Source organism: Sturnira hondurensis, unplaced genomic scaffold (assembly GCF_014824575.4).
Source record: "Sturnira hondurensis isolate 20B ecotype Veracruz unplaced genomic scaffold, ASM1482457v3 Scaffold0001721, whole genome shotgun sequence".
Classification (NCBI taxonomy): domain Eukaryota; kingdom Metazoa; phylum Chordata; class Mammalia; order Chiroptera; family Phyllostomidae; genus Sturnira; species Sturnira hondurensis.
This window is the reverse complement of record NW_028074352.1, coordinates 2,720,617-2,734,269: the sequence shown is the minus strand read 5'-3', so window position 1 is coordinate 2,734,269 and position 13,653 is coordinate 2,720,617. Positions and strand designations below refer to the sequence as shown.

At 38.5% G+C, this 13,653-nt stretch overlaps 1 protein-coding gene across 3 annotated transcripts in view; it reads left to right on the top strand.

The window, feature by feature from the left end:
* CDS1 (CDP-diacylglycerol synthase 1) overlaps positions 1 to 13,653 on the top strand; it is a 69,452-nt gene that overhangs the window by 43,355 nt on the left and 12,444 nt on the right. For all 3 annotated transcript variants that reach the window (XM_037030885.1, XM_037030881.1, XM_037030894.1), the window contains 5 exons: positions 6,262 to 6,320; positions 7,956 to 8,038; positions 9,295 to 9,382; positions 11,222 to 11,290; positions 13,193 to 13,345. In XM_037030885.1, the coding sequence (XP_036886780.1) occupies positions 6,262 to 6,320; positions 7,956 to 8,038; positions 9,295 to 9,382; positions 11,222 to 11,290; positions 13,193 to 13,345 (452 nt within the window). The remainder of the gene's footprint in view (positions 1 to 6,261; positions 6,321 to 7,955; positions 8,039 to 9,294; positions 9,383 to 11,221; positions 11,291 to 13,192; positions 13,346 to 13,653) is intronic.

The following is a 13,653-nucleotide window of genomic DNA, read 5'->3' as shown; positions in this document are numbered from 1 at the left end:
GGTGGTCTCTTCCTCAGACTCAGGTTACTGTGAGGATGTCCATCTTGGCAAAGTCCACCCTTCCGGCTCTCTGATTGCCAGCTGTTCATCGGCCATCTTGACTTGTAGTCCAGCCGGGGCTTCCTCCTATCCCTGCCCACCCTAACACTTTCACAGTTTATATTTTTTATCTTCTTTCTCTTAGATAAGTCCCTTTAACATTTCATATAATAAGGGCTTGGTGATGATGAATTCCTTCAACTTGACCTTATCTTATCTCTGAGGAGCACTTCATCTGCCCTTCCATTCTANTTTAGTTTATGACCACACGTCTCAAGTTCTTTAGATTCTATATTTCCCATACTATACTTGCCCTTCCCCCTGTCTATTTTCTACCTACCATCTATGCTACTTATTCTCTGTACCTTCTCCCTCCTTCTCCTCCTCCCACTCCCCTATTGCTAACCCTCCATATGATTTCCATTTCTATGGTTCCGCTCCTGATCTAGCTGTCCACTTAGTTTGCTTTTGTTTTAGGTATGGTTGTTAATAACTGTGAGTTTGCTGTCCTTTATGAAGGGTTTTTCTCAGGCTCCGCCGAGGAGAAAATGCCAATCAGCCACAAAGTCAAGCAATAAAGAGCTTTATTGGGGTTTGTGCACCTGGCCGAGGTTCCCTGGTCTACAGAGTGAGGCTGGGGAAGTCGCACCCAAGCACGGAATGTCGTGGGGTTTTATTTCGTTGGCTCCCCATGGGAGCTGGGGATTGGTGCCCTCTGAACAAAGCAGCAAAACAGCATTGGTGGTCTCTTCCTCAGACTCAGGTTACTGTGAGGATGTCCATCTTGGCAAAGTCCACCCTTTCGGCTCTCTGATTGCCAGCTGTTCGTCGGCCATCTTGACTTGTAGTCCAGCCCGGGCTTCCTCCTATCCCTGCCCACCCTAACACTTTCACAGTTTGTATTTTTGATCTTCTTTCTCTTAGATAAGTCCCTTTAACATTTCATATAATAAGGGCTTGGTGATGATGAATTCCTTCAACTTGACCTTATCTTATCTCTGAGGAGCACTTCATCTGCCCTTCCATTCTAAATAAAAGCTTTGCTGGAGAGAGCAATCTTGGATGTAGGTCTTTGGATTTCATGACTTGGAATACTTCTTTCCAGCCCCTTCTAGCCTGTAAGGTCTTTTTTGAGAAATCAGCTGACATTCTGATGGAAACTCCTTTGTAGGGAACTGTCCCCTTATCTCTTGCTGCTTCTAGGATTTTCCCCTTCATTTTTATCTTGGCTAATGTGCTTATGATGTGCCTTGGTGTGTTCCTTCTTGGGTCCAACTTCTTTGGGACTCTCTTGAGCTTCCTGGACTTCCTGGAAGTCTATTTTCTTTGCCAGATTGGGGAAGTTCTCCTTTATTATTTGTTCAAATAAGTTTTCCACTTGTTGCTCTTCCTCTTCCCCTTCTGGTACCCCTTTAATTTGGATGTTGGAACATTTAAAGATGTCCTGGAGGTTCCTAAGCCTCTCCTCATTTTTTTTTGAAATCTTGTTTCTTCATTCTGTTCTGGTGGGATGTTTCTTTCTTCCTTCTGGTCCACTCCATTGATTTGAGTCCCAGTTTCCTTCCCATCACTATTGGTTCCCTGTGCATTTCCCTTCATTTCACTTAGTGTAGCCTTCATTTGTTCATCTAATTTGTGGCTAAAATCAGTCAGTTCTGTGACCATCCTGATCACCGGTGGTTTGAACTGTGCATCTGATAGTTTGGCTATCTCTTGGATGCTTAGAAGTATTGGCTCTGGGGCTTTGAGATGTTCTTCTTAAGCCATAATGTTTTGGTCTGTTTGCGCTTGTTACGTATGAGGGGTGGCTTGTTACGTATGAGGGGTGGAGCCTTAGGTGTTCACCAGGGTGGGACAACCCACATTGCTGGGTTGTGATGCTATATGTGGGGGTGTGATCAGAGAGGGGCAGTGGTGTTTTTTCTGCTCTCACTTGGATTTCGGTCCCCTCTGCTGCTTCCCACAAGCAAATTCGGCCCTTCTGGTGCTAGTTCCCAGATGTGTGGGCCTGTGCACCCTCCAGGACCCAATGGGTCTCTCCAACAAACTCTCTGTGAGCCTGGGAGCCTCTCTCAGCACCTCAACCCCCAAATGTTTTTCCAGTCAGTGCTTTTAGGCTTTAATTCCTGGCGCTGGGGCCCTGGTTTGCACAGGCTGTCTCACTGCTCATTTTTTTGCCTGGTTTATCTGCGCATGAATGTGTGACTGTGGTCAGCCAGCCACCTTGCCCCCTCACTGGGTCCACCCGTTGCCACCCCACACCTGGGATCTGCCAACCACCACCTGCACACCTGGGTCTGTCCAGCCACTTTTTCCTGTGCGACCCCACTCTGCCAGCTGCTGACTCCCCCTCTCTTACCATTCTGGTTGAATGGTTTGTTGTTGTCGGACTTCCGTACAGTTCAATTTTCTGTGTTTTGGTTGCATTTTTGTTACTAAAACTTTGTTGTCTTTAAACTNTACCCCTTTAATTTGGATGTTGGAACATTTAAAGATGTCCTGGAGGTTCCTAAGCCTCTCCTCATTTTTTTTTTTGAAATCTTGTTTCTTCATTCTGTTCTGGTGGGATGTTCCTTTCTTCCTTCTGGTCCACTCCATTGATTTGAGTCCCAGTTTCCTTCCCATCACTATTGGTTCCCTGTGCATTTCCCTTCATTTCACTTAGTGTAGCCTTCATTTGTTCATCTAATTTGTGGCTAAAATCAGTCAGTTCTGTGACCATCCTGATCACCGGTGGTTTGAACTGTGCATCTGATAGTTTGGCTATCTCTTGGATGCTTAGGAGTATTGGCTCTGGGGCTTTGAGATGTTCTTTTTAAGCCATAATGTTTTGGTCTGTTTGCGCTTGTTACGTATGAGGGTCAGAGCCTTAGGTGTTCACCAGGGTGGGGCAACCCACACTGCTGGGTTGTGATGCTATATGTAGGGGTGTGGTCAGAGAGGGGCAGTGGTGTTTTTTCTGCTCTCACTTGGATTTCGGTCCCCTCTGCTGCTTCCCACAAGCAAATTTGGCCCTTCTGGTGCTAGTTCCCAGATGTGTGGGCCTGTGCACCCTCCAGGACCCAGTGGGTCTCTCCAACAAACTCTCTGGGAGCCTCTCTCAGCACCTCAACCCCCAAATGTTTTTCCAATCAGTGCTTTTAGGCTTTAATTCCTGGCGCTGGGGCCCTGGTTTGCACAGGCTGTCTCACTGCTCATTTTTTTGCCTGGTTTATCTGCGCGTGAATGTGTGACTGTGGTCAGCCAGCCACCTTGCCCCCTCACTGGGTCCACCCATTGCCACCCCACACCTGGGATCTGCCAACCACCACCTGCACACCTGGGTCTGTCCAGCCACTTTTTCCTGTGCGACCCCACTCTGCCAGCTGCTGACACCCCCTCTCTTACCATTCTGGTTGAATGGTTTGTTGTTGTCGGACTTCCGTACAGTTCAATTTTCTGTGTTTTGGTTGCATTTCTGTTACTAAAACTTTGTTGTCTTTAAACTTGGTTGTGCTTGGAGGCACAGCGTTTCCACCTATGCCTCCATCTTGGCCAGAAGCTTCTTCTTTTTTCTTAAATAAGACACTTTAACATTTCATATAATAATACTTTGGTGATGATGAACTTCTTTAGTTTTTTCTTGTCTGGAAGCTCTTTATCTGCCCTTTGATTCTAAATTATCTTTGCTGGGTAAAGCAGTCCTGCCTGTAGGTCCCTGCTTTTCATGACTTTGACCGTTTCTTGCCAACTGGAAACTCCTTGATACTGTGTGTCAAGATGTGCACACACGTGTGTGTGGACAGCCCCCAGCACAGTGCTGTGTGCATAAGTGGTGATCGATCAGTTAAACATAATTATGTATGAAGATCTGTGTGTTAGGAAGTGTTTTTTAATGAATACTTTTATTTACAATACTATAATAAATCCTATGATTTTAATGGGAGGTATAACCATAAGAATAGCCTTTGTAATTAGGGGAAAAGTAAAACTATGGATCCAAATATACAAAGTTATCCTTCCATAGATTTATTGAAATATAGTACATATGTATTTTTACCCATTTAAACATAAAATGTACACGTAATTTTATTATCGTGAACAAGAAAGCAAATTCATGTGTTTCTTTTTCAGATTGTTTTCTTTTTCTTCTTTTTTTGTCCTTAAAGGAGGGGTTTTGAGCCGTATGTTAGCCTGAAACATACAGTGCAGTCTGCACCACCCACAGCAGGGCTAGATCAGGAAGACTACCATGTCCCCAGATTGCTTTTCTTTAAAATGAGTATTAACCTTAGATATGCTAGGAAAACATTGTCTATCATCCCTCCCCATCCCTGCAAATTGAGAGAACTGTATTACCTTAATGTATCTAGGAGTTATATAATTATGTGCTCGATTAAAGCACCCTGAAAAGCAAAATGTTACCGATTGACTTAATGGTAAGACTGGATTAGGTAAAAGTGAATTACCAACAATGTCCCAGATGAAATCACTATTAGGACAATATCAAGTGATCCTACTGGTAATTTTGTTTGAAGAAACACTTAAGAGTGAATGGTATTACATAATTTAAAGAAAGAAAAACACCATGCATATTGCAGTAGTCTTTGTGAGGAGATAAATCATAGTTAACGATGCTGAGAGGTGCCGAGGTTTTGCTGGGAGGGCCAGAGGGGTCCGTTTGGACAGAATATCTGTCTTGTCTCTGCTGTCACCCCATTGGGCTCTCTCTGAACTAAGTCCGATCTAACCACGGACCAATGGCTTAAAACAACATAGAAAATACATTGTTACATAGGCCGCAAAATAAGTCTACCTGCTATAGAAGAAAAGCTTAAAAGCAATCATTTTGAAAAAGGTCTTTTAAACTGCTGATTTCAATGCCATGAATTTCATGTTTTAATCCCTCCCCTTCCACTTTCTCTCCTTCCCTCAAGAAAGTGATGTAATGGCTTTCAGTTGTGCGTCTACACACAAAATTTTTCTATATTTCTTCTGTAGTTCAGCCAGTCAGACTACTCTCTAGGTGTTGACTAGGAGGTGTGGTAAGGTCTGGGAGCCAGTACAAATTCTTTCTTTTATCGCTGTCCTTCACACTGATGTCATCAAAATGGACTAAAGGCAGCTGCAGTTTGGTCCATGGCTCTGGTCAGAGGAGTGTCCGCCTTGCTCACTTTAAATTGGGTGGATTTGCCTTAGGAGGTATAACTCAGATGTGTTAAGGATAATATTAATTTCAAACAGGATGGATCAGTTGACAATTTTCTATTTCAGAATTTACTTTCTAAAGACATTGTAGAATAGACTGCCTTAGTGACTATTTGTATGAAATTAAACTTGGTGTATGCATTGCCAGTATCTACCTCTGAAAAATGAAATAGTTATCTTCAGAAGCTTACTGATGATATATTGGGCAAAATGTTTCATATTGCTTCTCATTATTTGGTACATATTAGATTTCATTTGATTAGGTAGAATTTTTATTTATTAAAATTTGATTGTAATAAAATTGTTCTTTGTAAACCTTGGAGTTATTGACTATTTCGTTTTACTGTAATTATTATAATAAGGTTCTGAGAAATTTCAAATCCACTCTTAACCTGACTCTTGCTTATAATGGTTTGTGGAACTGCCGACTTGTAAGGGTCATTGGGATCTGAAGGTTTAACTACTTTTTAGCCCTGTGTGGATTAATAAAGTCCTCTGTGCATTTTTCTCCACCTATAAAATTGACGTAGTAATAGGTACCTACATGGTAGGGATCCTGGAAGAATTAAATGGGTTGATACTTACAAAATATTTAGACAAGAGCCTGGAGCTTAAGAAGTAGTCAATAGATGTTAGCTACCATAATAATTATTATTAATTTTTATATTTTGTAGAGATTGAAACATTCTTTACATATAGTTGATGGATTAGTTTAACAAATTTTATTCAATTGAAATTCAAGATCTATTTTTCCATGTCCACATATTAGCAAGGAACTAATTCACTTAACTAATTAAGGGGATAGTTGCGAAATTCATGCATTGGAATATATGAGGCATTTTAGAGAATACAAGATCATTTCCCTCAAGAAACTTTTACTCAAAACACTTAATGTAAGATAAGGAGAAATGCTATATGAGTAAGTGGCTAGAGTATATCAGTTGTGGTATGGAAAACTGGCCTATTTGAACTCAGTGAATCTTACACTTGGTGAAAAATTGTATGACAAGCACATGTCTTGTTTTTCTTGAGCAGGTTTCTGCATGTTTGTGCTAAGCTTGGTGAAGAAGCATTATCGACTACAGTTTTATATGGTACGTATTAATCATTATTCTGTAGGTATCCTAGAAACACTTTACTTTTTTTCTATAGTAAGAAGATAAAATGTAACCTGTTTGCTGATGCCCAAATATGAGGGATATTTCAAATTTTGGATGACTATTAGGTTAAAGTGTTGAAGATGAAACACTTGAGAATTTTAAAAGTTTAATTGTTCTTAAAACTTTTAAAAAAATATTTCTAAAGGCTATAAAATTAAAGCCAAATATTTGCATTCCATAAGTTTGTGGAAATTTAGGAATCCAGAGATTCCTAAATAGTAGGTCCAGGAAGCATCTATTTCTCACTATGGAGGTAACTATGCTTGACCTACTGTCAGCTGGACTGCAACGGGGAACTAAGCATTTATCATCTTGGTAGCCATGGCAGGTCATAAAACTGAGTAATTCTCTTTGGCCTAAGGTATTTTATCCAGTTTATCATGGAACGGTGTTCAATGTTTTGTGAAATTTATCATGTGTATGATGAACTTCTCTTATTTCCTTAAAAGATAGCTACTTAAAAGACTAAAATGAAAAATATAGCATTTAGATGTGAATTCATGTATTAGTAAGGCTTGTTTTGGTGTTGGCGTATATTTCCTGTTCATTATGCTTTGCTTTTCTCCATTAAGATTTCCTGTTGAGCATTAGTGTTGAGAAATTATATTGTGTCTTACCTTTCTAATTTCTGGAGATCTTGAGAGGAAAAGAGTAAAATTCTCAATGAGAAATCTAGCAACCATCAAGACAAATTAGAAATAATACGATCTCCTATGCAAATGGAAATGGTGCCTGTTGGAAAAATATCATTGTTGCATTTTAAAGCAATTGGGGTAAAAGAGAACTGGATCCTGTAAGCAGATAAATAAAATAAAACACAATATAACATAGTATTTGCTGAAATAGAAAAATAGGTTTATTTTGAAAAGTCATTTTATAAATTCCAAACTTATGACAGTAATACATAGAAATGTTAGATTTTTAAATTCACATTCTACTCATACCTGTGATGCTAAAAGTCACTGAGGTGGCATCTCTCGGGCTAGATGAAATCGAAGCACAGAGGGCTTTGAAAGTTTGAAATCGCACCATTGAACAGAGCTGTGAAGATCAGCCTTCAAGTATCAAAAGATGGAGGTTAAGGGCAGTTGATCTCTGCTCATTTGAATCATATGAGTTTAGAAACAACTCTTTATGGGAAGAAGTTACCATACCATAATGAATTCGGAAAGAAAAATAGAGTTTTGCATTTTTAATAACTGCAGAATACAGCCAGAGTAAAATGTTCTTCTCTAAATGCCATAACAGCACCAGAGATTTCTCATTATCATTTTAATGATGGTTCAAGATTATAGTTTATTTTTATATGTTTTTAAATTTATCTCAGTGTTATAAGTATTCCATTTGTATATAAATTAAGATTACTTTTTAAAATGTTTTCATGGTTTTAAGATTCCAGTAAGCACCAAAATGAATATAATTTGCTAACAGCATTTATTTTCTATGACCTTATCTTACAAAATTTAACCAAAAATCATGCTAGAAATTAATGTTTAAAATTGTTTTTGCTTCCGGAGCTACATTGATCAGTCATGTTCACTAACTGTTGTGTTGTTGGGCTATTAACAGTTCGCATGGACTCATGTCACTTTACTGATAACAGTCACACAGTCACATCTTGTCATCCAAAATCTTTTTGAAGGCATGATATGGTAAGGGGACAGAATTGTGCTGCTTTATATTTATGTCATAGCATTTTTAAGGCTTTTTTGCATTGAACAGTGTCATAAAGATTTCTACTAAAATGTGCTATTTGTTGTCGCTCTATTCCATTAAAATTCCTTACTAAGTTTTGTTCATTTCAGTGTTTGACATCCAAAGACAAATGCATAGTTAACTGGGAATACTCCTTATCAGGTTTCAAATAAAATGAAGAATTTCCTTATAAACATTCCAAACAATTAATTACATTTTCAGGTTTTACTACATTTTAATGTGACTTTTTTTTTTTTTTACAAAGTATAGCCTATAAGAGAGCATATTATTTATGTGGGATGCAGAAAGAATGTGAAAGTTTGCTTGTCAGTAGTGTGCTGGCAATGCATTTTCTCTGGGTAAAAGCTGGGTAGGTTCTCCTCGGCCTGCAGGAGAAGCTGTTCAGATTTCAGATGCGTGGAATTACTTGCTATATAGCAGTAGCTCGCGAATTCAGAAAGCATTTCTGTAAGTTAAAAATTTGTTTAAAATTATAAAAATTATTATTAGTTAAAAATTAGAGTAGAAAAAACTTATTTTAAGAAATCTGGCTATTTTTCCCCCACATTTAAAAAAAAACATTAATTAAAACTCTTTACAAGTGGTTTTGTAAAGGAAATTGTTTCCTTCACAGCTTCGTGATCTTTAGCCAAGGGTGTGTGTGTGTGTTTGTGTGTATACACACTTTTAATCAATGGGTGGAAGTTACAAGATTTGTGGATTCTGTATAATTAGTAGGGTTTAATACGACAAAAGGCTAAGATCAAATTTAAATTTTTCCTGAAATAGAATCTGTATTAAGAACTTGGTATTAATTTTTCAGATTATACTCTATCTAAATAAAATGACTCATTTCCATTTTGAAAGGCTGCTTTTAAAAAATTCTTTATACTATATAACTTGGTCCTCATAAAACTGAAATTTAAAAATCCATTGCTATAGAAATTGATTATTATTAAAATTCGGTTGACTGGTATCTTCTATAGTGCTATTCTTCTACTATGTTTATCTATAGATTTTGCTCTGTGTCAATGCTAACTGGGCAAATTTGGTTGATATTTGATGTTGTTAATAATGCTTTGGCAAGTGTTACATTCTGAACTAGTGTATAGTGTAACTCAAAAGGTTATTGGGCTGGTTCAGTGCAAATCAGAAACAGTGTATCTATTTATTTGCTACTTAATCATATGAACTTTTCTGACTCTTTTTTTAGGTTCCTTGTCCCAATATCAAGTGTTATCTGCAATGACATAACTGCTTATCTTTTTGGGTTTTTCTTGGGGAGAACTCCATTAATTAAGGTAACTAAAAAATATCAGAAGCAAGCCACTGCCTTAACCAAAAAGATGAGCCACAGGAGAGAATTTCCAAGTTGGAGCTGTGGCTCATTTTCCATTTCCAGGGCTGGGATTTCCCTGAGCTGTGATCAGCAGGCAGGGGGCAGGGCCACATCTCCCATGCTGTCGTCTGGGTTCCCCAGTAAGCTTTCTGTTGGCGCCTCAATGTGGGCTCGACACCATCAGCTACTGTCTCCCCTGAAGGCCAGTGCCTCTTTCCACTGGTTTCTTCCTTCAGCTATTGGTGGTTCTCCAGAAGAGCCTTTGACTCTGCTCCTCCTCAGCTCTCATCCATCCCGTCCTTTACCAGACGTTTTGAAAGTGTACATTACACCATCTGTGCCTACTCATGTCCACTTGTAAGACTTTTACACCCAAACTTACTTCAAAAAAATTGAGGCTCTACAACAAAATACTGGTAACATAAGTAGTAAGGAAAAGTACACGTGAGCAGACCACGTCGTTTTGCTTTAGATTTACTTGGTTCTTTTGACAGGAGGCAAAGAAGGAAATGAATTAAGTTGTCAGTTCTCACTTTGGGGGAGAAAGAAACAAACCAGTTCTTTAAAACCCTTCCACACATTCTTCACCACAGAGCAGCCCAGCACACGGCCTCAGGCTGAGCACTAGGGGTACAAGGAAACTATTTTCTCAAGTTTCTAACACTGCTTCAGCACGAGAGCAAGTGATTCGAGACTTCTACACCAGCTGAGCAGAGTTTGGCTTAGGGAGCCTTTGGAGAGGCAGTTAACAGCTGTAGAAGACTCTTATTGTCTGATTTTGAACATAGATTTCTAGTGAATTTACAAGGCTTGATTAGTTGCATAATATATTCTGATGTAATTAAGTTAAGTTCACCCCTAAATCAATATGCTATGGAACAATTTGATTTCATAAACTATCATTAAAATAATCAGCAGGCACTTTTGAATTGAACACTCAGTTCATGACAGTAATACTGAATTGTCTTAGGAGAAGGTGTATGCCATCCTTTGGTATGTCAGGATGTCAGGAAACCATTTCTGCCAACCCTCTTGACATTGAGCTTTCTGAACACCACAAGAGGTCTATAAAGAGCTCATGTAGCTCAGCTATTACCCTTTTCTGTTTGCAGAAACCTCCCTGCAAATTTGGCCTCTGCCGCTGTTGTTCCACTGAAAGGTTCCTCACAGGAGCCGTCAGTGATCTGATGACCAGCTGTCTGCGCATCAGTGTTTAGGCTTTTCAGGGTGCCCAAGGCAGTTATGCTGCCCTCTCCTCCAGGTTTCCCTCCTGCCCCTGCCATCACCAAGTTCCAGGCCTCCCTCCAGATTTCTCTGCCTGAAAGCCTCATTGACTGGGAAACGGTTGCTCTGATCTGAAACTAAGTCTCTATTCTTAGAAATACTACATTTTATTTCTTCATGGAGACATAGATTGTGACCAAAGGAAGGATATACAAATACTTGGGGAGCAAATTCTGTATCTGGGCCTGTGGACCATTTTGCCATTTCAGAAGTTATCCATATGGCCTTAGGAATACATGGAAATCTGTGTGCTGCAATGTCTATGTTTAGTTATCCTCATTCTATTTTTGCTATATGTCTAATGTTTGAGGGCCTACTGTGTGTTATGTACTGCTAGAGAAACTTGCAAATAAAATGGCATCATGGAAGGAGGGAAAAGGGTTGCAAAGCCATTCCAAGGAGAAAAAAAGCAGAGATGTGCAAGGTACTGTGAGAAGTCACTGAACAGAGCTTGCCATAAGGATTGTGTATTTTGTGAGTGCAGTAACTCTTTTTAAATTTTATTTGCCTTTTCTAGTTGTCTCCTAAAAAGACTTGGGAAGGATTTATTGGTGGTTTCTTCTCCACAGTCGTGTTTGGATTCATTGTGAGTTTGACTAAGATTTTTATATTATTTACATTTTGAAAAATGTTAGCAAGTTGATCAGTCTATCCTAAACCTGAAAGAATTAAATCACAAAATGCTAATAATATATTTATTGAAACCCACTACACAGCCTCTATTCTGTACCCCACTCATTCTCCCAATCAGAAGCACCTGGGGAGCTTAGTCAGCATCTCTCTCCCAGCCCTGGCCCAGGTCGGTCAACTCCCCCAGGTGGTTCTAATGTACCACTAGACCTGAGACCCTCTGCAGTACTGTTGGGTTTTGGCAGTTTCGAGCAGCTCTTCCTCCTTGTGGTGGACACAGGTGCTGGGCCAGGTGGTGGCCTTGCATAAAAGCAGAGAATACAAATGATGGCGAAGAGCTGTACCTCCTTTACACCTGGTGCTGCTGACTTAGCAAGTGTTTCCTGCCATGAGTCCAACCTGCAGGAAAATTGTTTAAAAATAATTGATACTCACTTTTAGCCATGAGTAATAGGTCTTGTTAATGTTTTAAAAAATTAGTTTATAGATATGGTGTGTAGGTTTTTGTTAAAAAGCATCTCATAAGAATCAATAAAGTAAAGTGGATATAAGATAAATATGTTTTAAAAAATTACTGTTAGGAAGTTTAAATTTTTAAGAGTATATTCCCTGACAGTTCTAGAATATATTCCATAGCCAAATATACAGTAACTCAAAACAATGTGGAGCTTTGAGAGACAGCAATTATACAAGTAAGTGAAAATGTATCAGGTTCCGGAATAGGAAACTGTCATAATTTCTCTTTTTAATTTGCTAATTTAGTTCATTCTCAATGAAAGTTCCAATAGGGTTTGATAAAATCAATCAGTGTTTATGTTGTAGAATATATTTTTTAAGATTTTATTTATTTATTTATCTTTAGAGGGGAAGGAGAGAGGGAGAGAAACATCAATGTATGGTTGCCTTTTGTGCATCCCCTGCTGGTAGTTAGCCTGCAAGGAACCGGCCTGCAACCCAGGCATGTGCCCTGACCGGGAATCATTATGTTGTAGAATATTGATAATATGTTTATACATTACAAAGTAGGGATCACCAGAACATTATTAAGTTAAATAATACTATAAGAACTTGGTATTATTGAAGAATAACTTAGAAATACCACAGGAATAGCCCTATCATTGGAAAAAGATAAATAGCTTCCCTGTAAGAATGTAATACATGACAAAAATATGAGGAATAACATGATATATTTTTTAATAAATAATTTTGAGGAGACCGGTTAGAAGCAAAAGTCAGTTTATTACCATTCCTTGTGTCAGTTTGCACTTCTGTTAACCATTCTTGAGCAGTATAGTGGGGTGAATGGCCACAACAGAAGAGATAATAGACTGTTGTCTAACCATTTAATTTTAAAATAACATTTTGATTTATGTATCTTTTTCCACGGCTAAGAACAACTACATTAAAAAGTGCAGTGATGTGGTCAGGAAAAGAATAAAGTTTAGTCAAAGTTTTCTGGGTCAGGTAAGAACAAGGACGTAAGAACTTCAGTCCTGTATCCTTCCAGACCTTAATAATCGGTAGCTTCTACTAACATTAATGACGTGTGCTTTAGAAAAGTCAAATCCTGCTGTCATCCTTGTTTGAATGTTTAAATCAGCTTCTTTTTCTCTTTCCCTCTTTTTGTTATGGTCCCACAGAGATAATCTCATTGATTTCCAAAATGCCTTTGGTTTTCCAGTGACTTTTCAAAGACTTTTATTGGATCAGGTTTCACTGTTGAACTTTGAGAATACGTAGCAGAATGTGAATGCAGAGAAACTTTGGCATCTATTTCTGGCCTTTGTGTTGATGCAAAACACACAAACACACGCACATCTTCATTTAATGTTTCATGAGCTCTTGCTTTGTTATCCAGGCCGCCTATGTGTTATCCAAATACCAGTACTTTGTCTGTCCAGTGGAATACCGAAGTGATGTAAACTCCTTCGTTACAGATTGTGAACCTTCAGAACTTTTTCAGCTTCGTAGTTACTCACTTCCTCCCTTTCTGAAGTCAGTGTTGAGACAGGTAAGATAAATATGGGTATGGATCTTCTGTCCCCAAAATTAAGATTTTTATAAGAAATTGACTTCTGTAGAATTTTAATTATATGATACATAGTGGTTTCACTATCTGCTTAGCATTAGTAGTATATTCTAGCACTTTGTAATTTCCCTTTCTTGAACATAAAATGAATATTACTGTCATAAACCTATTGTTTATTAAGAATTTACTTGCTTAATGGTTTGAATACTGATGATAATTTATCTTGTGTTTTTTATGAAAATATTTAAAAGTATTTCTTAGATCTTTACAACTTGAGTGAATTATAGTAA